The sequence below is a fragment of the Balaenoptera borealis genome, assembly GCF_965194805.1.
Source record: "Balaenoptera borealis genome assembly, chromosome: 10".
Lineage (NCBI taxonomy): Eukaryota > Metazoa > Chordata > Mammalia > Artiodactyla > Balaenopteridae > Balaenoptera > Balaenoptera borealis.
The window spans coordinates 53848317-53875348 of NC_138874.1; the positions used below are offsets into that span (position 1 = coordinate 53848317).

Below are 27032 nucleotides of genomic sequence, written 5' to 3' on the forward strand. Positions count from 1 at the left end.
CCTACACCACCCTACAAGGGATGGAGAGAGGGAGAAAAAGCAACCGGCTCACGAGGAGAGAAGCAAAGAGAAAAAAGGAGGCAAAGAGGAGTTGCCAGAATGGGGTGAGGAGGTTGAAGAGTTAACTGTGTCCTTTTGCGTCTACCGATAACCGTTAACAGATAGACCGACTACCTAGCGTATTTCAGGAAGCTGAGCCTTGGCCAGCTTCATTCCTGATCGCCTTTCAGGAACTAAGATTTAACCCTTAGCGTAAATCCAGAAAAGACAAAGTAAGGCGAGCAAGGTGTGCACTTCAGGCAAAAGCGGAAACTCGCAGTACGAACCAAAACTTGACCCAACCAGGCAGCAGTGATTTGACGACAGTTTGAAAGACAAGTTTGGCTGCAAGACTCGCCTGCCGCCGAGGGGTGGGGCCGTAGCAGCCCTGGGCGCGTTTCCTCCCGGCCCACACCGCCTCCGCCTGCCACGTGACCCGCCGTGTTGTGGTCCGGCCCGCGTGGGTGGCGGGAGCGGCGGGAGGGCGGGGGCGAAAAGGGGCGGGTCACGTGACGGGGTTTAAATCTCCCGCAGCCGGAGCCGCGGGGGCGCCAGTGCCGCGAGTCGAGCGGGAGGAGAGGAGGCGAGGGAGGAGGGCCAGAGAGGCAGTTGAAAGATGGCGGACGAGGCGGCGCTCGCCTTTCAGCCCGGCGGCTCCCCCTCGGCAGTGACGGCTGAGAGGGAGGCCACCTCGCCGCCTGCCGGGGAGCCGCTCCGCAAGAGGCCGCGGAGAGACGGCCCTGGCGTCGGGCGGAGCCCGGGCGAGCCCGGCGGGGCGGCCCCCGAGCGTGAGCTGCCGGTGGCGGCCGGCGGCTGCCCGGCGGCGGCGGCGGCGGCGCTGTGGCGGGAGGCCCAGGCGGCGGCGGCCGGAGAAGGAGACAATGGGACGGGCTTACAGGGCCTATCCCGGGAGGCGCCGCCGGCCGACGACTTCTACGACGACGACGACGACGAGGGCGAGGAGGAGGAAGAGGCGGCGGCGGCTATTGGGTACCGAGGTGCGCAGGGCGCGGGCGGGCCGGGACTGCGCATCCCCCCCTCCTCCTCCCGGGGCCCCTCCTGGGGTGGGGGAGTGTCGGGCGGGCTGGGGGCTCGGGGCTGGCTTTGCGGCGTCCCCCTCCCCGCTAGGGCCCTCCTTAGCTGCGCGCCTCCGAGGCTGCGGGCCCGGCTGCCGGAGCGGCCCGAGGACTCACTCCCTCCCTCCTCCCTCGGCCCGCGGCGCGCCCCAGTGGCCTCGCGCTTTGCGCAGCCGCGGGGCGGGCTAGCCTCGCAGCTGGTTTTAAAAAAAAGTTTCTCTCCCCTCCTACTCTTTTAACGTATTGCTTTTGTTAAATGTCTTTTGTTTCTCAGCCCACCCTCCCACCCCCCACACAATTAAACCTGAAACTTTTTGACTGTCCCTTGCACCAACCTTTTGCAGTTGTCTTTGATAACTGACACCTGTGCAATTTGTGTGTGTTTGGTTTTTTTTTTTTGGAGGGCCTTTATTTTTTAACTTGTTTTAAATTTTAAAGAGTGTAGTTGCTTCTAAAGACGTTACCCTTCTGTGGTGCAACTAATAGTGGGCATGAGAGAGTAATAGTAGTTTTAGAGTACTTTGAGTAGTATTTTTCCTCTAATCATGTTCTTATAATGGTTTTTAGATTAAATATCTTCTTGTGTGTGTATATGTAACCCTGAAACACGAATTGACATTTTTCTGGCATAGTAAAGCAGATGTGATAGTTGTATATGTCTTGTCATCCTTGAGTGTTTCAGAGTTTCTATCCGGATAGATGTGCGTCTTTATTATTTGTATCAATAAATCCAATCAGTGGACCATTTGATCATATCAAAAGGCAACAACGTGTGCATTAGGGATTGGATTAGAAAAACAACCCCTGTTTTCAAGAAACATAGTTTAATAAGGGAAACGAATAATGCAAAGGTATTTTTGTAGGTTTAGTGTTATATAAGAGAAGTGCAAGTTGCCATGGTTATATTTGCACGACTTTTTTGGGTAAATTTTTATTTGATAAGTTTTATGAACTATTATTTGTGATCGATAAATTCAGTCTAACTAGGTTACTACTTTTCGTGTTTTGATTAAGTAGACGTAATTTCTTTCTAGATTTTGATGAACTGAAACTTAGAGTCCGAGCAGAATCCCTAAAGATGAGGATATACTGTTCCTGTGAACGGTGCAGATTGATCCAGTAGGCATTCTTTACACAGGCAGTATGAATGTTAAGTGCTTTATTCATTGAAAATTGTTGTATCATAATTATAGATCTTCATAATTTTAGATGGAGATTGTTTCAGAAACCTTGAGTTCCTTTTGGTTTCTTTTGCAGATAACCTTCTGTTTGGTGATGAAATCATCACCAACGGTTTCCATTCGTGTGAAAGTGATGAGGATGATAGAGCCTCACATGCGAGTTCTAGTGACTGGACTCCAAGACCACGGATAGGTATGGTTTCACAGTTTAAGAGCTATCTTTTTCAGTATTCTCTTTTTATGTCAACAAAAAATATATTTCTCTGTCCCCTTGTAGCCTGGTGATGAGGTTCTTAGGTGTTTGATGAGATTTAATGTCATCTTGGTTTTAGGGAAAGTCTAGTGCTTTGTTTTGTTTTTGTTTTTAAATAATCTCTGTATGTAACTTTTTTATTGCTGGTTTCCTGTACTAGCATATAAGTCCCACGGGGGCAGGGATTTCTGACTGATTTGTAGACTGTTTTGTCAGTGCCTAGAAAAGTGCCTGGCACATAGTTTGTCCTCAGTAAATATTTATTAAGTATTTTGGTGAAATGAGAAATATTTTGAAGTAGAGCACAGTATCAGATTTTTTTACCAAGGTAGTAACATGACCATCTCAAAATGTTCTTTCTCTTAATGTGCTGTTTTTTTCCAAAAATGCCTTGACTGCTTAAACATAGTAATGATTAGTTCCTTTTTAGTGTTTATATTTACTGTATTTTTGGTTTTCTCAAGCTAGGAACTGATCTAAGAAATTTCAGGGTAAAGAATTAAAGCTCAGAACATCAGCATTGTATGTATCATTTTGGGAGACTGGTTAAGATTAACTGGAAGATTATTACTGGAAAAATTTTAAAGATAGTAAAGTATAGATTTCCTTTTCTTTTTTTCTTTATGTCTTTAATGATAAATAGTGTGGGCTTTCGGGACTGGTAAGATCTTTCCTGTGTTGATTTGTAGAACCCTTTTGTACATACTTCTGTTATGTTTATGTTGCATTTTTCTAGATTTTAACCATACAAATTTAATTCTAGTAGTTAATTAGTTTGACTCTTAAAATACATACTTGGTATTTTATAGCTCTAGGGGCAGGCTCAACTCCTGATCTCCCTAATCTCTTTGGAATATAGCATTACATCTGAAGATGCTGTGAATGAAACACCTTTATAGTGCATTTTTTTACTCTGCAAAACAGCGTGGAGCATTGCTAATTTGTTACTTCAAAAAATAAATGAGATTTTCAGTTACTTGGAAGTGGATCTGATCTAGTTCTTCTCCCTCTTGATATAGGTCCATATACTTTTGTTCAGCAACATCTCATGATTGGCACAGATCCTCGAACGATTCTTAAAGATTTACTGCCAGAAACAATTCCTCCACCTGAATTGGATGATATGACACTGTGGCAGATTGTTATTAACATCCTTTCAGAACCACCAAAAAGGAAAAAAAGAAAAGATATTAATACAATTGAAGATGCTGTGAAATTACTGCAAGAGTGCAAAAAAATAATAGTTCTAACTGGAGCTGGGGTATGTAAGATGTATAAAGCACTAGTATGGGGGTGGTGTATGTTTTTTCTTAAGCCTTGTCCAATTCAGAAACATTTTTCTGGTGTAGAAAAATTTATCCTTACATGATGATGGGCATTTGTGTTTGGAAACTGCTAAAAAGTGAGTGCAGGAGCAATTACTAAATTGGTTCAGTTTTTTAAAAACCTCTCAATAACCTTAAAAAGGATTCACTTCTGTTTCCTGGCACAGTAGGTAAGTGGAATTAAGGCAAGAGTTTTACCTACATTATACCACAACTTCTAAGGAGATGCAGGGAATTTTGCTTGCATTAAAGTGTGTCAGGGTCTGATAGAGAAGTTGGTTATTTGTTTGATCTTCATGGGGAAACCGGGAACCTAATATGTGTTCGCAAGTAACGCAGTGTTGGAAAGGTAACAGATTCCTACCTCTCCTCCATTTTAAATTAAGGTGATATGATTGTGGTGGGTTGAGATTTTTCATTTGTTCCACTTTAGGTCTCAAATAACTAGTTACTTAGGCTATTTCATATTGTGTGTTGAATACAGAATATGTTACATGGTAGCGACCAGGACAGCTGTTGGAGAAAAATCAGTCCTGCTTTCTGACCTTTTAGTTAAGGGAGGGTGTTATTTAATCTTAAATGATCAGGAAGAATAGTTATGCGTTGCTCCCCGATGTGATTTAGGCAAGTTTGTTTTGCTCTGAGACTAAAGTGGAGTAAACGCTGACAAAATTGTGAAACAAAAGGATAACTTCTGAAGTCCCTATTTGTAATGTCAAGGTTTATTTGTAGAAAAAGCATAGTGTTTAAATCTATTCTTAAAAATTGAAATATTGTACAACATAGTTTTTTAAGGAAAATAAAGAAATTTAGCGTTCTTGAAGTAGTAGCACTCTAACCTAGAAGAGGGATTTCTTTGGAAATACTTGACTGTAATAGAAATTCTTGCCTGCTTTCTAGTTAAAATAATTTGGAATGGTTTACTTCGTTCTCAATCAAGTTGGAATTGTTTTAATTTGTTGGTTAAATGCTTATAAAGGTTTAAAGTTAGCCTGACTTAAAATTCTTTATCCCATTATGAATGGAATATGTGATGGATTTAATTATACTGGTTTTTTGAGTGTTTTATTTCTATTAGAAATTAAAGTAGGGCATTATCTCCATTCCCCAAAAGAAGTTTCAAACTAAAAATATTTTTCAACTCTTCCCTAATTGTGTGATAAGAGGACTAATAATTATTAAGGTAGCAGTAGAAGATTTAATTGTACAAATTATGCCATGCGTATTTCAGGTTTCTGTTTCTTGTGGAATACCTGACTTCAGGTCAAGAGATGGTATTTATGCTCGCCTTGCAGTAGACTTTCCAGACCTTCCAGATCCTCAAGCAATGTTTGACATTGAATATTTCAGAAAAGATCCAAGACCATTCTTCAAATTTGCAAAGGTACTACAAACTCTTCTAGTTGTTTCTTTGTCCTTCTCTCATGAAAAATTATTTTGAATGGCAGTCTAGTAAATTGACTATTAGTACTGTGGTGGAGTAAAATCACTGAAGTAAAGTCATTTTAGTCAGACTTCCCTTCCCAGAAGGGACTGTCATTTGCTTTTCTTCATTTTAGGATTGAGCTTATTTTCAAAGAAGAGGCTATTGCATATTTTTCAAATTTGCACTTCAGTAATGGCCTTTACATTGTCCAGGCTTTTTTAGAGGTTAGTAGATCATATAAAAGTAACATCACTGTTTTGATTTTGAATATTTTTTATGGATCATAAAGATCATAACATCTGCCTTTGGTATGTTTTATAGTAGCTAGGTTTTAACACATTGAGGATGTGCCTGAGAAATTTGTGATTAGAGGTGGAGAAGAGTCTTAGATTGCATTTGAGTCAAGGTTGATCTGTTATGCTCTAGCGTCTTTAGTGCTGCTCTGTTCAGTTCAGAAGCCATTTGCCACGTGGGGCTGTTGAGTGCATAAGTGTTCTGAGATGTAAGTGTGGAAGACATACCAGATTTTGGAAACCTAGTATAGAAAACATGCAAAATATAAATTTTATTATATATTATATATATATAAATAATGATTATATGTGTAAATAATAATACTTTGATATTGGGTTATAAATGAGGAAGATTTCACATTGTTAATGTGGTTACTAGAAAATTTGAATTGTGTATATGATTCATATTATGTTTTTATTTGGCAGCTCTGCTCTGGAGTTTAAAGTTTGATGTTACAGTCTTCCCTTGGTATCTGAGGGGGATTAGTTCCAGGATCCCTCAGATACCAAAATCTGAGGATGCTCTAGTCCCTCATATAAAATGGCATAGTATTTGCATATAACCTATGCACATCCTCCCTGTATACTTTTTTTTTTTAATTTAATTTTATTTTTGGCTGCATCTGGTCTTAGTTGCTGGATCTTCGCTGAGGCGTGAGGGGCTTCTCTAATTGAGGAGCGCGGGCTCAGTTGCCCTGCGGCATGTGGAATCTTAGTTCCCTGACCAGGGATTGAACGTCCCCTGCATTGGAAGGTGGATTCTTAACCACTGGACCACCAGGGAAGTCCCCTCCCTGTATACTTTAAATCACCTCTAGATTACTTATAATACCTGGTATAGGCATACCTTGTTTTATTTTGCTTCACTTTATTGCCCTTCACAGATTCTGTGGGCTTTTTTTGTTTTTACAAATTTGAGGGATTGTGATCAAGCGAGTCTGTAGGCGCCATTTTTCCAACAGCATTTGCTCACTTTGTGTCTCTGTGTCACATTTTGGTCATTCACAGTATTTCAGACTTTTTCATTATTTGTTACTGTGATCTGGGATCAGTTATCTTTGTTACTGCTGAGGACTTAGATGATGGTTAGCATTTTTTAGCAATAAAGTATTTTTAATTAAGGTATGTACTTTTTTTTGAGACATAATGCTATTGCATACTTAATAGATTACCATGTAGTATAAAAATAACTTTACATGTACAGGGAAACCAGAAAATTCATTTGACTGACTTTACTGGGATAATTCACTTTATTGCTATGGTCTGGAACCAAACTCATGATGTCTCTGAGGTATGCTTGTATGATGTTAATAGTCGCTGGTGCAGCAAATATAAGTTTTGGTTTTTGGAATTTTCTGGAATTCTTTTTCTCTGAATATTTTCAATCTACAGTTGGTTGAATCCAAGGATGTGGAACCTGCAGATATGGAGGGATAACTACGCATTATACCATACCCAAGAAATTTTATCCTTTTTTTTTTTAAAATTAATTTATTTATTTGGGTGTGCCGGGTGGGATCTTGTAGTTGCGGCACGTGGGATCTTGTAGTTGCGGCACGTGGGATCTTGTAGTTGCGGCACGTGGGATCTTGTAGTTGCGGCACGTGGGATCTTGTAGTTGCGGCACGTGGGATCTAGTTTCCTGACCAGGGATTGAACCCAGGTCCCCTGCATTGGGAGCGTGGAGTCTTTAGCCTTTGGACCACCCGGGAAGTCCCAAGAAATTTTACTTTAGAAGTCTTTTTTCTATAGTTTAGCTTTATGGAAAGAAATTGTAACATTGTTGTTGCTAAACTTTAGTATATTTGAAAGGGTCTTTTGTATTAGTGATTATTTTTTAATGAGCATAGAAGTGAAGTGGACCTGAATTTCCATTAAAGGATAACCTCAGCTACTTTCAAATCATGTGGTCTATTTACATAACTATAAGAAAAGCTCTGCCAATTCAGAATACATGATATTAGCTTAAATTGATGGCCTATCTAAAGAAATAATTTTGTTTTGTGCAAGTGTGCTTATAAATGGGAATTAGAGTAAAATGGGGAAATTACATTAGATTTTCTTGGATATGATTTACTTGCTAGAACTGAAAACTAAATTTGAAAATTTTGCAGGCTACTAAGAAATTTGAATTTTTCCAGTACTCAACTTGAAACTTATAAAAAATTTTGAACTTCATGTATCAGCAGTGATGTGGTCATCTATATCTAGCCTTTAGAATAGACAGCTGGTTCACACTAAATGGAACAAATAATGTAGAGTGTCTCTTTTCCTTTGTTACAAGAATATGAATTCATGAAGATTCACTGTTTTTAACATACTGGTGCTAGGGGTTCTACTGCATGACTTTGAAGACCAGTGAAATATCACTTAGTTACTGGTTTCTTGAATTGGACCTAGGACACTGGCTCTAGTTATCAGAAATTAACACTTTTTTTTTCTGGCCACGCTGCATGGCATGTGGGATCTTAGTTCCCAGACCAGGGATTGAACCCGTGCCTCCTGCAGTCTGCAGTGGGAGTGCGGAGTCCGAACCACTGGACTGCCAGGGAATTCCCCAGAAATTAGCACTTTAAGAAAGGCATCAAGTAACTAGAATTTACTTTGATCTTGCATCTGATTATAAGAGCTTGATTCACTAGTGCATTTATGTAATGCTCACAAGGTTTTTGCTGTAAATTCTCTGTTCTGAGAGGAAACAAAAAACATGCTCAAACTAACTTTTCAGCTTTTTCCCCATCACTTCAGTATATACTAAATTGCCTGACACTTGGGGAAAATGTGGTAACTGAGAATACAAATAGCAAGGTGAGAAAGATTGTAACCATAGTTGTCTAATGTATATAATGGGTATTCAGTTTTAGCTTAAACTGGTTTTGACATGTAAGAATCTATAGAAGCAATTAAGAATTATTCTTACAAAGACAAATTATAAAAATACACATGGTAGAAATCTAGACAGTGCGTAAGAGAGAATAAAATATCTGAATTGGAGTAAAAATGGCACAGTGTTAATGTGTTACAGTGTACAGATTTCATAGTACCTAGGAGAAGAAAAAGTTGGAGGGGCAGCATGTTTCACTTCTTTATGAAAGTTTAAGTTATGGTAGGAGCTAAATAAATAATCTTATAACTGCCACTCATATAGGATCATTGTACTTCAATTCTTATATTAGGAACTGCCAAAAGGAAAGTACCTAGTTGGTGAAATAGCACTTAAAATAAATAATAATAGGTAAGAGAGACTGAGTTAATTTGGGTCTAAAAATGAGTAGGAAAAAGCTGAAGGATAAATAAGTAAGGACAAAGAATAAAGGATAGTATTTAAAAATGAAGGATGGGGAGGGTATGTAAATATTGTAATATTTTACTGGATTCCAAAAAGAATACATGAGTAAAATAGTCATAACCGAAAGTTTTCTTCCAGTGTCTGTACTAAGGAGAAGGTTAATTAAAAGATGGTTACTTTGCTAGTTATGAGAGAAAATGAAATTTTTTTAATTGAAGTATAGTTGATTTACAATGTTGTGTTAGTTTCAGGTGTACAGCACAGTGATTCAGTTATACATATATATGTATCCTTTTTTGAATTCTTTCCCTTATAGGTTATTATAAAATATTGAGTATAGTTCCCTGTGCTGTACAGTAGGTCCTCATTGGTTATCTATTTTATATATAGGAGTGTGTATATGTTAATCCCAAATTCCTGATTTATCCCCCCCTCCCCTTTCCCCTTTGGTAACCATAGGTTTTTTTCTATGTCTGTGGGTCTCTTTCTGTTTTGTAAATAAGTTCATTTGAATCTCTTCTTTTTTTTTTCAATATAAGTGATAATATTTGTCATTGTCTGGCTTACTTCACTTAGTATGATAATCTCTAGGTCCATCTATGTTGCCGCAAGTGGCATTATTTCATTCTTTTTTATGGCTGAGTGATATTCCACTCTACATATTTACATCTTTATCCAGTCATCTGTTGATGGACATTTAGGTTGCTTCCATGTTTTGGCTATTGTAAGTAGTGCTGCAATGAACATTCGGGTTGCATGTATCTTTTTGAAGTATAGTTTTCTCTGGATATATGCCCAGGAGTGGGATTGCTGGGTCATATGGTAGTTCTATTTTTAGTTTTTTAAGGAACCTCCATACTGTTCTCCATAGTGGCTGTACTAATTTACATTCCGACCAACAGTGTAGGAGGGTTCCTTTTGAGAGAAAATAAATTTAATAGAAAGCCATGAAAACAGGAAATATTGTGAATTTAGGCATTTTGGAAGGAAAGTTTCTACAGATGTATCAAGCCACGGATTGTATACAACTGAGAAGAAACAGATTTCATCTAGACTGGAAACTCAAAAGTAACGGAGAGGTGTGTGAAAGAGGTAGCTGGTTCATCAGAGCAGTTTCTCAACCTGTTGACTCTTTGGGATGGATAATTCTTTGCTGTGAGTAGCCGTCCTGTGCACTGTAGGATATTTAGCAGCAGCCAATGGCCTCCTCCCTTTAAATGCCATTAGTCCCCCACCCCAGTCTTGACAATCAAAAATGTGTCCAGATGTTGCCAAATGTCTCCTGCAAGATTGCTCCCCGTTTGAGCACCAGCATGTTAAGTGCGCCTAGCTTTAGTACTGCTTTGAATTCTTCTACACAAGGACAATTAAGGCCAACGTTAAAGCTATATATTCTTGTTCTGAACTGTTGTCCTCTTGCATAATAAGGCTTTAAATTGATAATGAGGTTGTGGTCATGGTTCTGAGGAGTCTAAATTCACTGGTGCTGATAAGTGGTTTAAGAGTCAGTGAAGGTGAAACCGAGGTTCTATAAAATAACTTTTTTTTGTTTTCTTTAAAGGACTGTGTTCAGAGAGTGTAGTTGCTCCCCCATATTGAATACAGTGAATGTTCTTTCCCTTAAAGTGATAAAATTCAAGAAAAAGTAGAGGGAGAAATATGAACTTCCAAAAACATATTTATTCAGTAAATTGTCACTTTATTGATAATGTGCAGATATACCAGATTATGTAGTTATAAAGCTAAGAAATCTCAAAACCAGCTCATTACTTAAAAATCAAAAAAAGTGCACACCCCCACCCCCAAAAAAGGCCACAGTCCCGTTCACTTGAAGACAGTATGTTAATACTGACTTGTGTAGGTGGATTACATATAAGTAGAGTATTATATTTGGGTGTATATTATAAAAATGGGCTCTTTTACCTACTGCTTTGGATTTGTAGTATTTCTGTTTAATAAACTTTCAGATGCTTGAATACTTGATAACGGTCATAGTGTTCATCAAGTGGTCTACTGTAACTAATCCTGCAAGTGTTCCTTTTTTGGATGTTTCCTGCTTTCTGTTATTAAAAAGGTATTGCTCTGATTGTCCTTTTTGGTATGTTTATAATGTTCTTAGGATAAATTTCTGAAAGCAAAACTGCTAAGGGTCCTGATTTGTTTTACCTTATTGCTGCCTGGAAAGGTTGAATAATATACTCCCATCAGAAGTGTAGAAGTGTATGAGAAAACTGATTTAGCATGCCCATGCCCTCTCCCCCACAAAAAAAGCCTCCCGTGATACGTTATTAGTATTAATGTATTTTTTAGAAAGTGTATGTGTGTGGGTGTGTGTGTTGGTGTGTATGTTGTGTATATGGTTTTATAAAGAAATTGAAACAGTTCACAACAAACGATAGTTGGCCTCTCTCTTCAGTCTTCCCTACCTCTAATCTCTTTCTCAAAGGTTACCATGGTAAAATGTTTCATTGGGTTTCCTTCTAGGAAAAAAAAAGAGTAAACCTGTTTGTGTGTGTGTAGGGGGGAGAGGTATTGTAAGTTTCTAATAATACTTTAAAAATGATTACCGACAGAATCACGTACCCTTTTCTCTACACTGCTTTTTTCCCATTTAATATCCTTGGAAATAGTTTCATGGCGGCACTTAGATATACCTCATTTTAAAGAAAAGGCTGCATAGTACTGTTTGATAGTTGTACCACAATATGTATAATCAGTCTCCTATTAGTGGATATCTAGAGTTTTTAAGGCAGTTAAAACTATCAGTGTAATAAATAAAAAATTAGCATCTTCTCATTAGTGTTCTGTTTTTGTTTACTAGTGTAGATGACTGCTTCTTACTACTTGCCATGTGTATATCCTTGAGTTGCCTGTCTGTCCTTAGCTATTTTTTTTTTCCATTGAGATGCTTTTCTTCCTCATACTGATTTGTGAGAACGTGCTTTTTTTTGGCCGCAACCTGCAGCTTGTGGATCTTAGTTCCCTGACCACGGATTGGTCCCAGGACATGGCAGTGAAAGCACCAAGTCCTTAACCACAGGACTGCCAGGGAATTCCCGAGAACATGTGTGGGGTTTTTTTGTTTGTTTTTTATATATATTTATTTATTTGGTTGCGCCTGGTCTTAGTTGCAGCAGGCGGGCTCCTTAGTTGTGGCTCACCAGCTCCTTAGTTGTGGCATGTGAACTCTTAGCTGCAGCATGCATGTGGGATCTAGTTCCCTGACCAGGGATCAAACTAGGGCCCCCTGCATTGGGAGCATGGAGTCTTAACCACCGGCCACCAGGGAAGTCCCTGAGAACATGTATTCTTGAAGAGTGTTTTTACATTAGAGGGTGATTGGAATTCCAGTCTCCACTAATCCCGTGAAGGATGTGCAATGTGAAATATACTTACTAGATTAGTTTTAGTGGACTGATTTGCAATACCTAATAGAAATGGTATTTAGCCTAAAAGAAAAATAGGAAACATGAGGTTGAGGGATCAGAAATTGCATAGTGGTTAAGAGCTGCACTTTGGCATCAAAACTGGGTTTGAATGATAGTTCTGCTACTTGCTAGCTCTTGTGACTTTTGGCGTTACTTCTGTGCTTTGGGTTTTTTCATCTGCAAGATGGGGGATATATGTCTACAGGAGGGTCAGCAGACCTTTTTCTGTAAAGGGCCAGGGAGTAAATGTAACCTGCTTTGTGGACCACATGGGAACTCTGTCATACTGTGTTCTTTTCCTTTACAGTCCTTGAAAATGTAAAAACCCAGTCCTTAGCCCAGTCTACAGCATTATTATAAAGTGCTCCTGTTATGCCTGTTAATTACATTAAGTAGTAACGAATGCTTGACTAATTGAAATTCTCTTGTGTTAGATTAGTACAGGGGCCGGCAAATTACAGCCTCAGTCCAAATGTGGCCCACTGCGTGTTTTTGTACAGCTGTGAACTAAAATTTTTAAATGGATGGGGAAAAAAATCAAAAGAATAATACTTCACATCATATGAACATTATATGAAATTCTAACATCAGTGATTGTAAATAAAGTTTCACTGGAACACAGCTATGCTCATTCATTGGCCTATTGCCTGTGGTTGCGTATGTACTACAATAGAAGACTTGAGTGGTTGCCACATAGACCGTAAGGACAGAGACTGAATGGCCCGCAAAGCCTTAAATATTTGCTATCTGGTGTCCCAGTGTGGAAAAAGTTTGCTGAAGCTTGAGTTCCTTGGGGAAGCCAGAGGTTAACAGGAAAAAAGTAGTTAAATTTGTCAGGTGACTTAACTTTAATTTGCAAGTATTGATTAGGTAAGATTTTGAGTAGTCTATGGTGTTGTGGAATGAATGAAACAAGACCAGGGATTATGAGGATTTTCCTTACCAGGATCAATTAGTTTCACTTATTTTTTTGACAGCATGGAGAATGTAAATTCTAGTTTCTTAACAGCTCTACCTACTACCTAGTAAATAGTGGCATCTCAAACTTTGGTGAGTCCTTTTAGTTTTGAGGGGCTGCAGTTAACACCCCTGCTTTTGACTGGAATCTCATTCATATTGCTAGAAATTTTGAGAAGCAAGCAAGCAAGCAGAGAGCATCTCTGGAAAAAAACCATTATTTCTACATGAAAGCTTACTGTGGCAGATAGTTCTAAGCTTTAGTTTTGGTCACATTGGTTGCCTATGGCCAATTACTGGATTGTTCGCATGTTTCTGGACACTGCTGTGAAAGCAGCCTGTCATTTTAATAGTATTTGAGCCTTTGGTCCCAGCTGTGCTTCCACTCTATTCTAAATGGATCCCTGTGGCAATTATAATGGTCCAGCCCACATGATTGGTTCCTTAATGGCACTTAAGGAGGTTCAGATTTGGGATGGCCTGTCTTGCTTAGAACTAGCGTGTCACAGTTTCAACATGAAGAATTAATCTATATTTTATCTGAAAGTTGTATCTCCAGTCAATTAGTTTTTAGCAAACTTTCCTTGTTAAGTAAGGGCCTGATTTAGGAGTAATTTCTATTAAAAAACAGTCCTTTCAGAGTAATTTTTTCCCCATTATTTCAGGTGCAAGGTGCTGGTGTTTAATCCTCTAAATGTAAATGTATTATAACAAAGCAACCTGGGGAGAAAACAGTGGTTAATAGAGAGCACAACCTAATGGTCCAAAACATAATGTGGCTTTCAGTTTTCTATAAACATTAGCTTTAATAAACTCTTCACTTGTTACTTCTTTCTATATGCATTGTCTTTCTTAAATTGCAAAGTTCATGAACTTTATGATAAAAATTTGAATGAGAGGCAGAATGCTTGGGTTTTATATAACATTTTCAGCAGCATATGGACATGGATGTGATAGTCTTTATAATGAGATATGCGTATTATTTTTACTTAAAAGGTATCCCGGTAGATAGTTTTTTCTAAACTTGAAATATTAAGTAGGTTAGAAGTAGTCATCTAGAATCTTACTGTCAAACTTTTTTGTATAATGTCAGAAGTGAAGTCCCCTACCCCCCCACCCCTGTTTTATAGATTGTTTGTATCCTTCCTGAATTGATGCTTAAATGAATGTATCTATATACTTTGCATAAACTTCCCATTTTTGCTTAATAACAACAAAAACAAAGCTATACACAGTGGTGACTAGCTTGATTTTTTTTCACATATGTCATGGGCCATCTTCCAGGTCAGTGTATCTAGACCTTCCTCATTCATTTTAATGGCTGCATACTCCACTATTACGGATGTACCATATTTCTACAACCAGTCCTCTGTTGATGGACATACGGTTGTATCTTGTTTTTTGCTAGCATTGTAATAGGTTAGAGGCTGTAAATGAATGGTAAGGAAGCAGGCAGAACTACTTCAAAGAAAAAAGAGAAGAAACTTCCTTTGCCATAGTCACTTACTAAATGAAGTTTAATGAAAACACTGTCAAAAGTTGAGAGGACCAAAATTGATACTTTTTCTCTGATCTTTTTGCCATGTGTATATCTGAATTCTTTGTTTTTAAAGAAGAAACAGCATTGAAGCATTATTTGGGGGGAAAAACACACACACAAAATCCAGCAACTCAGCATTCATGAGCAACTCTATACTATACCAGTATGTGCCTGTGCAGTGGAAGGAAAACAATTTTGGTAAGGAATTAAAACTTCAGCTTTAAACTTCCAACAGGTTGATATTTATAATAAATGATGAATCAAAAATTTTTTTAATATTATGTTGACAGTGCCTTTTTTAGTTTTAAAAAAGAAGTCACCATATCTTTGATATCTTTAATTTCAATTTAAACTTTTTCCCTTTTTCCTTACAAAAAAAAAAATCATTTGCAGCCAACAAAAATTAGATATATATTAAGGTATGTATTTCTTCTGACTTTTATTAAAATATCAATTAGCATTTATAAGAGATGTTTGCAGGTCGACTTTATCCAGAGGCCATGTTCACTAATTGCTGAGTTTTACACATATGACAGCAACAATCCTTTCGTAAGTGTGTGTGGCATCCATCTAGATGCTTTGAGATGCTCATGTATTGTTTTTTAATTATCATTGGTAGTTTTTTTTGTTGTTGTTGTTAAACCTAAACCTGTGACGTTTGTTAACACATAATCTTTTTTCTGCTTTTTGCGTTATCTAGGAAATATATCCTGGACAATTCCAACCATCTCTTTGTCACAAATTCATAGCCTTGTCAGATAAGGAAGGAAAACTACTTCGCAACTATACTCAGAACATAGATACACTGGAACAGGTTGCAGGAATCCAAAGGATAATTCAGTGTCATGGTTAGTAAACTTCAGGATTGCTTTTTCTGTTACATATTAGTTAGTTTTGTAGGAAAAGTTAGGATTAGAGAAAAGGCTGCCTTCCAGGAATGGAGATTAAGCCTTATTGTTTAACCATGTTATCTGATCAATTGTAGATAAGGAAAGTAGATTGCAAAAATATGAAACCAGAAATATTGGCGTTGACACTTAATTGTACAAAATGTCAGATATTAATGTGCTTTTGGATTTCAAAAGATGCATCAATTATGTAACATTAAATTCTTTTATATAACCTTTCTTGATTACAAAAGTAATATTAGCTATGGATGAAAAAAACATGGCATCTTTAGGAAACCAAAGGAACTGCTGAGTAGTTCAGATGGACAGGCTTTAGAAATTTGAAGACTAAATCTAAAACAAGTATGAATAGACCATATTCTTATGTATCTAAACTGTTTTTGAAACACAGCTGTTAAGCTAAGGTAATACAGTTGTAACCTTCCAAGTCTGCAGTTTTAGTCCTGGAGGAGTTGGTATATTTTATTAAAAGAGTAGCTTTAGGAAGCATCATTATATCAGCATCTCTCTCATGGAGTCTCTTAAAAATTTTAAAGTCGCTAGCTTTTCTGTTGTCAAGCTTACATTATAACCGTTATTTAAGAAATGGAAAAATTTCTTTAATAAAGCATATATTTGTTGTTTTTAGGTTCCTTTGCAACAGCATCTTGCCTGATTTGTAAATATAAAGTTGACTGTGAAGCTGTACGAGGAGATATTTTTAATCAGGTAATTTATCACCCATATCTTAGGAATTGTGCATGTCTCTGATCTGTTTCTTTTACCTCAGTCTTTTTTTTCTGGAAGTATTTATGTGGTACAGAAACATCCAGGAAAACAAATGTTAGTTACCATTGGGAATTCCAGAGAAATACACAAAAACCTTTCAAAACCTTAAGTTAAAAACATTGCTCCATAATCTCTTGATTATGAAGTTGACTACCTAATATATAAGCCTAAAATAAAAACCCAGATCATTAAGTGTGGTGTTACTTAACATTAGTTTTTCTCCTTACTCTCCCTTTTTAAAAGTGCCTGTCAGATTCATTTTGTAAAAAATAGTTCATGTACGCTCATTGACCAAAAAATACAGGAAAATATGGCAGAGAATGAAAACCACCCAGAAATAAATTCTGTATGTTTAGCTGCATATATAGTTGATCATATAATTATGAGAAGATAGCATACTAAAATGGAATCGTATTTTACAAACTTTTATTTTTTAAAAGTTAAGTCTCATCTGTGTACATATATACACATGCTGCTTTTTCTTAATATATAATGGACTCTTGAATATCAAATGTAGGTCTGTACAGGTATCATAATAGCAGCATACACAGATAATAGCAAAATTTTATCTCATTGTATGTTAATAAACTAACGGGTCATTGATAGTTGATGTTTAGGTTTTATCCAGTTTTCCCTGCAATTTATCCACAGCTTTTCTGTTTTCTTTGGTAATTTTGAAATTAATTCTCGGGAAGTGTGGAAATGTTGACTCTTTCTAACTCAGGCTTGCCCTTCTCTTTCCCACCTCTACTAAAATCTGGAACATGCAGGTGGTTCCTCGATGTCCTAGGTGCCCAGCTGATGAACCACTTGCTATCATGAAACCAGAGATTGTCTTTTTTGGTGAAAATTTACCAGAACAGTTTCATAGAGCCATGAAGTATGACAAAGATGAAGTTGATCTTCTCATTGTTATTGGGTCTTCCCTGAAAGTAAGACCAGTAGCACTAATTCCGAGTAAGTGGGTGATGATTTTTTTTAGAGAACCATTTCTATATATTTTGCCATGGGTTGTGGGTCTGTAGAGTAGACCCCAATTATCTTATTCTGTTTTTTGTTAAAGAGTGGTGAAGAGCCAAACTTTAATTTTTTTAGGTGACATATTCTTGCTCAGGAAGATTGGTTAATCTGACATTTCAGTGGGGGAAGAGGGCTTTCAAAACAGAAGTAATAACAAAGGGAAACAGTTCAACTTAAACTTTTCAGTGGAATGTGCTTTAATATGGCAGGAGTTAGCATGAGCTAATTTTACATATACTGAGGAAACATATTAAAAATAATCTGTATTTTTAGTCTTAATTCGAGTAGTTAATCTTTCAAATGTAATTGACTTTTGGTCCAGTAAGTTCAGATGTATAGCTTGATACATGTGTAACGTACTCATGTAAGATAGAATTTTGGGGCTCACAATGATTGGTTTGTTTTTGTAAGAATAACAGTCATGCCTTGTCAATCATTTTATGTGGATCAGCTCTACCCACAAGGGTGTTCATGTGTATAAAAATGCTCAAAAACAATTTAAGTCCCTATTATTCTCAAGAATATTTCTTTAATCCATGCTCCCATACTACCTTTTTTCTCCCTCTAATGAGCAAGCAAGGGGGAGGAAGATAGAGGGACTAATTCAGTAGCATCATTGGTGCCATAAAAGTGAGGGAAGGAGGAGAGGAGAGTATATTAAACCCTTAACTGGAGAATTAAAATTGGACCCCCATACCAGCAAACAGATAGCTAGAGCAAACTGCTGGAAGAAACAGAGTTAAACTCTCCCAATTCTGCATCTTTTTCCTAGCCCACATGTAGTGGCTCTACCAGTTTAACTCAGCCTTCCCCAAGTAGCTGTGAAATTCTATTAAAGTAGATTATAGGACAATTTGTAACTAAAAAAAAGAAAGAAAATTTAATGTATAAGCTTATTTGCGAGTTATTTTTTTCTATTTAAATGTGAGGCAGAGAACTTCTTCCAAGTTTCCTGTGGGGTAGTAAAATGTGTTGGTGATAGGCAAAGGTACTTTTTTAAAAATGTAAGACATTGGTACATAATAGTGGAGAACAGACTGGTATGAATTTTCACATATCAGAAGCCATTTTAGTAGATAACTATTACCTATACTGCACCAAGAACTCTTCTCTGCATATTAACTCAGTGCTCACTGCAAGTTTGTGGAGAAGTACTGTTATTACCCCATTATACAGACAAGGAAATTGAATACAGAATAAAAAGTCTGAGGTGATTACCCAGAGGTTACCAGGTGACAGGAGCAGAACCTGAAATTTTGCTGCTCATCTGTTTACTTGATAGTTTGATGGTATGTGTAATAGCTTGGTTGAATACTACAGTTGGGTGTCTTCTTTGGTATTGGGAGCATGTTAGATTTTTTTTTTTTTGGCCATGCCTCACGTCTTGCAGGATCTTGGTTCCCTGACCAGGGATAGAACCCTGGCTGTGGCAATGAAAGCGCAGTCCTAACCGCTGGACCGCCAGGGAATTCTGTTAGATTTTTACATAATGCATTTCTTTTGGTTTTATTAGTGTACCTCCCTTCCTTTCTCTAATTCTTACTTTTTTCACCCTATTCTTAGGTTCCATACCCCATGAAGTGCCTCAGATATTAATTAATAGGGAACCTTTGCCTCACCTGCATTTTGATGTAGAGCTTCTTGGAGACTGTGATGTCATTATTAATGAATTGTGTCACAGGTTAGGTGGTGAATACGCCAAACTTTGCTGCAACCCTGTAAAGCTTTCAGAAATTACTGAAAAACCTCCACGAACACAAAAAGAATTGGCTCATTTGTCAGAGTTGCCACCCACACCCCTCAATATTTCAGAAGGCTCGAGTTCACCAGAAGGAACCTCACCAGCAGATTCTTCAGTGATTGTCACTCTTTTAGACCAAGAAACAAAGAGTAATGGTGATGATCCAGATGTGTCTGAATCAAAAAACTGTGTCGAAGAAAAATCACAGGAAGTACAGACTTCTGCTAGGAGCATTGAAAGTATTAATGAACAGTTGGAGAGTCCGGATTTGAAGAATGTTGCCTCCAGTACTGGGGAGAAAAATGAAAGAACTTCAGTTGCTGAAACAGTGAGAAAATGCTGCCCAGCTAGACTCGCAAAGGAGCAGATTAGTAAACGGCTTGATGGTAAGAAAGGCTGTTGAAACATTTTGAAGGTTATAATTATTCTAACGAAATATTTGTCAGTGACTTTTCATTTTCTGATTTTAGTATCGTGAGGCAGGAACTATTACTACTCTGGTACAGGTGGGAAACCGAGGACCATGGAGGTTAAGTACCCCAGGCAAGGTAACGACTAGGGTGTGGAAGAACCAGGTGGATTCTGGGTTCTCTTAACCATTAGGTCGTGTTGTTTCAGATCTAGAAAACAGCTGGTTCTTCGCCACTGAGTATCAGAAATACCATCTACCCTGTTTTGACACATGGGAAGTCTTTTTATCAATTAGTTTTTAAAAAAAATAACTAATTAATTTTGGCTGCATTGGGTCTTAGTTGCTGTGCACAGGCTTTCTCTAGTTGTGGTGAGCGGGGGCTTCTCTTCGTTGCAGTGCGCGGACTTCTCATTGTGGTGACTTCTCTTGTTGCGGAGCACGGGCTCTAGGCGCACGGGCTTCAGTAGTTGCAGCACTAGGGCTCAGTAGTTGTGGCTTGTGAGCTGAATTTTAGAGCGCAGGCTCAGTAGTTGTGGCACACGGGCTTAGTTGCTCTGCAGCATGTGGGATCTTCCCAAACCAGGGCTCGAACCCGTGTCCCCTGCATTGGCAGGCGGATTTTTAACCTCTGCGACACCAGGGAAGTCCCTATCCATAAGTGTTAACAAAAGTGAAATCACTTTCTACTTTTTGAAACCACTTATGACCAAGTATTAATCAAACAGAAACTTGTGCTCTTAGATGCAACAACTTTGTACAGCTTAAAACATTAAGTCCCATTCCACTTACTATACATGGTGAAAACTGACAAGAAATTTGAGACAAATGTATTAAGTGTTGTAATCATTTGCTCTGAAAAAATTTTAGTTCAGTCGAATAAGCCTTTGGGCATTTTCCATACAGCAAGTTCTGGAGGCACCGATCAAGCTACTGATATTTGTGTATATCATTACAAAAATAGGTGATATTTTAAAAGGTTTATCTACTTGGAGGGCACTAGGTTACTGAAGGCTTTCTAAAAAACCTAAGTTCTGACTTTGATCTTGAACTGTAATTAGGGGAAGTCTTCCGTGGGGAAAACTAGAAAGAGCATAGAAGAATACTTACGCTTTCAAATGTGGCAAGAGTCAGAAGTAGAGAAATTACTGTTGATTTAGTCAGGTAAGATAAGTCTCTATCATATACAAAGTCTGCCTACGCACTGGCAGCATTCTCTGGCTGTCTTTTTGACAGATGGGTCAAACATACAAAACTCTGCCCCAGGAAATTGGTATTATACCTTGGTTTTATTCTACCAATTTAGACCTTTAAAGGTACAGGCTTTGGAATTAGACTGAGTTGTCAGATCTACTTCTCTCTCCTAGCATTGTGAGCATTTGAAAAGATAACTGATGTAAAGAGTGTAAAACTTAACATTTTTTAGCGGTTAAAACCAAACAACAGCTGGACTTTACTCACTCATTTTAGTTTGCCACTGTTTGTTGTGAGGTCGAGGCTGAAAGGGAGGAAGTTGGAGCATATAGAAGAAGCTGAAAAGGAGGAAGCTGGAGCATATAGGAAGTAAAATGTAAATGTCTTGAGGGTTGCCAAGAGGGCAGAAACAGACAGGTATAGGGTACTTCCACTGAGAAATAGATGATTCAGTTCTTCAGGGGGGCCAGAGCAGAAAGATTTATTTATTTATTTATTATTTTGGCTGCTCCGCACGGCATGCAGGATCTTAGTTCCCCCAGCAGGGATAGAACCCAGGCCCCGGCATTGAGAGCGCAGAGTCTTAATTTAACCACTGGACTGCCAGGGAAGTCCCTGAAGTGTTCTTTTTATAAACATGGCCTAACGTATAGAAAGGAAAGGGCAGGAGAGCCATGTGCTGGGACCCTTTAAAAGTCTGTGAGGGGATGTGATTCAAAGGAGGTGGCCCTAATAAGAAGCACCAGGTGGGGTTTTCTTTCTCCAGTCACTGAAACACAATGAAATAAGTGGTTTCCATGCTGCAACACATAATAGGTGAGAACTGGGTCATGATGGGGTATAAAAAAGCTTGAAAGTCATTTTGAAGAGAAACTCAGGTATGTTTGGTAGATGGTATGTCACTCCAGATAAACTATGCAGTTAGGATATGGTGCAATAGGATATGGTGCAATAAATATAACACCGTGTGATAACAGACTTAAGTCAGAAGGTACTTGGTGCTTGTGAATATAAGGGTATAAAATATTTCATCATTAATGTTTAAGGTTCCTACCCATTCACTTACATCAAAATGTAAACAAAAGCAGGGAATGCTTCTTACCATCGGAGGTCAAATCTTGTATTGCAAATGCTAATTTGGGAGGGCGTTGGGAAAGAAAGCTTAAAAGGCCAGCGCTAGATCAGTGCTTCTCACACTTTAATGTGATAGGACTCTTGTAAAAATAGATTGATTCAGAGGGTGGGTGGTGGCATTTCATCTCATCAAATCTGTTCAAAGGAGTTGGTTAAGTGAGTTTCATTGAACATGGCTGTCTACATTTTTTTCATACTTGCCTCATAGGGTTGTGAAAATTATTTCATATCCAGATGAGGAAATTGAGGCACAGAGATAACTCTCCCAATTTACAAAGTTGATGAGTGGCAGAACTAAGATTTTCATGCAGGACTGAGTGATTCTATAGCTTGTTCTTGAGAAACTACAGTAATAGCCTCTAGTAATGATACTCAGGTAAAAGGCTAGAACCTACACTTTATTCCAGACAGCCCACTCAGACCAAGTCTTAGAAAACTGGAAATAACCCACTTCTCTCTTATTACTGTATTTCAGGTAATCAATATCTGTTTTTACCACCAAACCGTTATATTTTCCATGGTGCTGAGGTATATTCAGACTCTGAAGATGATGTCTTATCCTCTAGTTCTTGTGGCAGTAACAGTGATAGTGGAACATGCCAGAGTCCAAGTTTAGAAGAACCTATGGAGGATGAAAGTGAGATTGAAGAATTTTACAATGGTTTGGAAGATGATGCTGATGTTAATGAGAGAGCCGGAGGAACTGGATTTGGAGCTGATGGAGGTGATCAAGAGGCAGTTAATGAAGCTACATCTATGAAACAGGAAGCAACAAGCATTAACTATCCATCGAACAAATCATAATGTAGTATTGTCCAGGTACAGGAATTGTTCCACCAGCATTAGGATCTTGAGCATGTCAAGTTGAATGTTTACTTGTGAACTCAATAGAGCAAGGACACCAGAAAGGTATAATATTTATAGACTGGTAAAACAGTTTTTTTTCCCCATGGGTAATTTTTAACTTACTTATTTCTGTGCTTATACACTCGAACACTAACTCTTTTTTTAAAAAAGAAAGGTACCTAAGTATCTTTAATCAGCTGTTGGACAAGACTTTCTTTTAAAGGTTCATTTGTATGATACATCCATATGTATATATAATTTTGTTTTTGCCTAGTGAGGTTCAACATTTTAAATTTTTCAAAAAGCCATTGGAATGTTAAATTAATGTAAAGGGAACAGCTAATCTAGACCAAAGAATGGTATTTTCACACTTTTCTTTGTAGCACTGAATGGTTTGAAATCCTCATTCTCTGTTCCGCTAAACTTTTGATTCTTTATTAGCACAATTACCTATTTTCAAACACTGGCATTTTCCAAAACTTGTGGCAGCTAACTTTTAAAAATATCTCATGACATGCAATCTGAGTAGAAGGAAGTCAACAATATGTGGGAGAGCACTCAGTTGTCTTTGCTTTTTAAAGTGAGACTTGGTGCTAACAGTTTCCGGAATATTGTATTTGTTCAAATGAAGATGGCTTTTGTACTTCCTGTGGACATGTAGTAATGTCTATATTGGCTCATAAAACTAACCTAAAAAACAAATAAATGCTTTGGAAATGTTTCAATTGCTTTAGAAACAATAGTGCCTGCCTGGGTCCCCTTAGTTTTGAGAATATTTGCCATTGTTGTTTAAATATACCTATCAATTACGGTGGTAGAGCTTGCATTGATCCTTTCCATAAGTATTAAACTGCCAAGATGTGAATTTGCAAAGCCTTTATGAATCAATAATAATGGTACTTCAACTGGGGGGAGAGTGTAGTATTTTGGACTGTTGCCTCTCCCCGCCCCCCGCGCTCCATTAATGAGAGCAGCAGACCCCCTGATTACAGTTTCAAAGCCAGTAAGTACATGTTTCCTGTTGGGAGGATTTGGTGTAATAAACACCAAACTACTAGCCTAGTATTATGGAGATGAGCGTGGTGTAACTTGTAATAGCAGAATAGTTAATTAAACTAGTTCTTATAACATATTTAAAAGCTTAGCCTGCCTTAAAACTAGAGATCAACTTTTTCAGCAGCAGAAGCGTCTAGCCTTTCAAAAAAGTTCATACTTTATAAAATTGCACAGTAAGAATTTATTTTGCAGACCTTTCCAACATTGCTTTCAAATAAAGTATTCCTGTGTTGCTTTAGTATTTATTACAACTTAACAAAAAGGGTTTGAAATATAGCTGTTCTTTAAGCATAAAATACCCAGCTAGGACCGTTACTGCCAGAGAAAAGAATTTTATTGAATGGCCATTTCCCTACCTGAAAGATGTCTCAATCTGAATTTATTTGACTACACTAAAGAATGCAGTATATCTAGTTTGCCATTTGCATGATCTGTGTTTGTGCTATAGATGATATTTTAAATTGAAAAATTTGTTTTAACTTATTTTTACAGTGAAGACTGTTTTCAGCTCTTTTTATATTGTACATACATAGTCTTTTATGTAATCTACTGGCATATGTTTTGTAGACTGTTTAATGACTGGATATCTTCCTCCAACTTTTGAAATACAAAACCAGTGTTTTATACTTGTACACTGTTTTAAAGTCTATTAAAATTGTCATTTGACTTTTTTCTGTTAACTTACATGGTTTAAGGTATAAAATTTTAAAGTTTTGCAGCTTTTGTACAGCTTTGAGGGCTATATATTAGATGCTTTCTTCTCATACTACATTTCTTCATTCAATTTATATCTATCAGTCTCACCAGAACAGTACTTTGACAATGAAAGTTCTGGTTGTAGCAACTGGTGCATCACCAAACGTTTCAAAGCTAATATTTCAACCATTCTAGGCCAGGAGCCTTAGGCCCTGCCTTTTCCCCTCCTTTAACCCTGCCTAAGAATAACTAACTTGACATATGAAGATCTGACAAAGGACCAGCACTTTGAACTCATGTGCTGTAATCCTGTGTCTAAACACAAGGAGTGGACAAAAAATGACTCTAGATCACATTTGGTATGAACTTTCTGAGGTTGACCCGGAAACCTACTATACAAGAGGGCAGGAACACGCCCCTTACAAAGATGTAGTGAATAAATCTTGACTGGCAGTTTCCTGCTCTCAGGTCGCTTGCCTTCCTCCCCAGCAAACTTTTGAATCTAAAAACAAGAAAACCCCTCTGCCCCTGTATATCTTGTTTGCACTAGAAAAATTACCTGTAAAATCCCATCCACAGATGTTATAAAAATAAGGAACAGTGACATCATTCCATATATGCACAAAATGGAAAAAGAAGTCAGGTAGTTCATACCTTAAAAAGGAGGGTACGTGGTCATTTTAAGTAATCAAGTACCTGGCAAGACCTGAGTTAATTAAAGCCATGTATTCAATGCTGTTTCCACTTCCCTTGGTTAATGCATCATATATTCCACTGATGCAATACCCTAATTAATGGCACATGGTTTAATTAGCATCTACCTTACAGCATTATTTGATAAATTTTATTTGAAACAAGTCTCAACTCCTAGACTTAAAATCAAAAAGCTCTTCCGACTCCTTAAAAATGAACAAAGTCAGCCTTGGGATGCTAGCAGAAATGTGGAGAAATGGTCTAATGACTCCTCTTTTTAAGTGCCTCCCAATTGGGATTAAAGAAAGATCACCTGGGAAATTATTGAAAGTAACCTGAGCATCACCTCTTAGAGGTGACATTTAACAGGCCTAAGGTGGGGCTTGCACATAGTATTAAAAAGTAGCCCCAGGTGATTAGTAAGGGTTGAGAAGGGAAAGGAATTGGGGAGTTCCCTTCTGCATTTAACACTCCATTCCCGGGGGCAGGCCTAACAGGGAAGGTAAGGCAGACTTACATAAAACAAACATTCTATTCCCAGTTTATCTCTAGAAGTGTTAGCGGTGTAAGAGTGGGGAGCTACTGAACTATACAGAAAGGAGAACAAAACTATCATAAGGAGTTTGGATGGCCCAAGTGCAAAACAGGTCGGGGATCGAGAAGAGGCTGAGAGCAGGACCATTTATTTGCCCTTGCTTTCAGAGAACTCACCATATGCAGAGGAAGACTGCCTTATACATATTACACTTCATCAAAAGACTTTTGGTTAAACTAAATGCAGTGAAAATCATCTACAAGGCAAAAAAAGAAAAACCAAACCTGTTAGAAATCAACCCTTATGAGTGGGCCCTATGTGAAGGCTGGGGCTCTTAATTTAGGTCTCAGTTTTGAAAACTACATTCTGGTTTTATTTCATGCCAATTTAAAGGCGTGTCTTGGTTCTACTGCCTTCTCAATCAGTCTGAACAATGGCTATTGGTTAAAATTACTACTGACTTAAAACAGGAGAGCTAAAAACATACAGATGCTCTTACAAACAGGTCTATGTGGAGGCCAAGTATTTTCAAAAGTTTAGCCAACTCACTAATCATGGTCCTTATAATTTAATGAACTCAACATTTGCCTACCTTCTAATCTATAAAGCTCGATATTTTTGTTGCTTTTTAATAAGCAAATGGCAATTTGAAAAATCTTCAGTGGTATTTTAATTTTCTACCATGAATCTCCCTGCTGTTAATTCTACTGTAGGTCTGCAGCAACAGAAACAGGAAAATATCAGACTTACCCAAATTATGCCTTGTCCTGTTGTGTTCCCAGATGTCAGGCCCTTGTTAAAATATTTGTTAAACGAACTCCACCTGTATTAATCCAAAGTGGCTGCTATTTCACAGACGAGCTTCATAGCAAACAGATTACTAAAAAAAAAAAAAGCATCTATACATAACATTTATGTTTTCGATGTGAATAATCAATATTCTCAAGAAATGCATGTGCAGGGAAACTATAGTATCAGATACATGGAAGAATTTTCATTGGGAAAAATGCACTTTAAGGAAAATTATTAGGGCTTGTATCTATAGAAAGACATCTATGGTATACCGAAGTTTGTTAAGTTAAACTACTGAAAAGTACAGGTCCATGGGACTTCCCTGATAGCACAGTGGTTAAGAATCTGCCTGCCAATGCAGGAGACACGGGTTCAGTCCCTGGTCTGGGAAGATCCCACATGCTGTGGAGCAACTAAGCCCGTACGCCACAAC

The 27032-nt window shown here is 38.0% G+C and overlaps 1 protein-coding gene across 4 annotated transcripts; it reads left to right on the top strand.

Annotated features, from left to right (window-relative positions):
* Positions 1-560: 560 nt before the first annotated feature.
* Positions 561-24514, top strand: SIRT1 (sirtuin 1). Of its 4 annotated transcripts, XR_014249319.1 has the most exons (10): positions 561-1037; positions 2373-2489; positions 3569-3810; positions 5106-5258; positions 15508-15655; positions 16344-16423; positions 17254-17440; positions 19067-19630; positions 19715-19792; positions 22457-22584. XR_014249319.1 is itself a non-coding variant. In XM_082408622.1 (9 exons), exons 1-9 carry the CDS (start codon positions 656-658, stop codon positions 22783-22785), a joined length of 2202 nt encoding a protein of 733 aa, XP_082264748.1. In that variant the 5' UTR covers positions 562-655; the 3' UTR covers positions 22786-24514. The 4 variants fall into 4 exon arrangements, 3 of the variants coding, with proteins under 3 accessions (XP_082264748.1, XP_082264749.1, XP_082264750.1); XM_082408622.1 differs by lacking the exon at positions 19715-19792 and having other exon boundaries at positions 562-1037; positions 22457-24514; XM_082408623.1 differs by lacking the exons at positions 561-1037; positions 19715-19792 and adding an exon at positions 1476-2234 and having other exon boundaries at positions 22457-24514.
* Positions 24515-27032: the final 2518 nt, after the last annotated feature.

Bases quoted from the DNA above. Each gene is read 5' to 3' on its own strand.
- SIRT1 (XM_082408622.1), top strand. From the start codon at position 656: ATGGCGGACGAGGCGGCGCTCGCCTTTCAGCCCGGCGGCTCCCCCTCG. The intron at 16,424-17,253 runs GTAATTTATCAC...TGGAACATGCAG, and splicing joins GAGGAGATATTTTTAATCAG to GTGGTTCCTCGATGTCCTAG. The intron at 19,631-22,456 runs GTAAGAAAGGCT...ACTGTATTTCAG, and splicing joins GATTAGTAAACGGCTTGATG to GTAATCAATATCTGTTTTTA.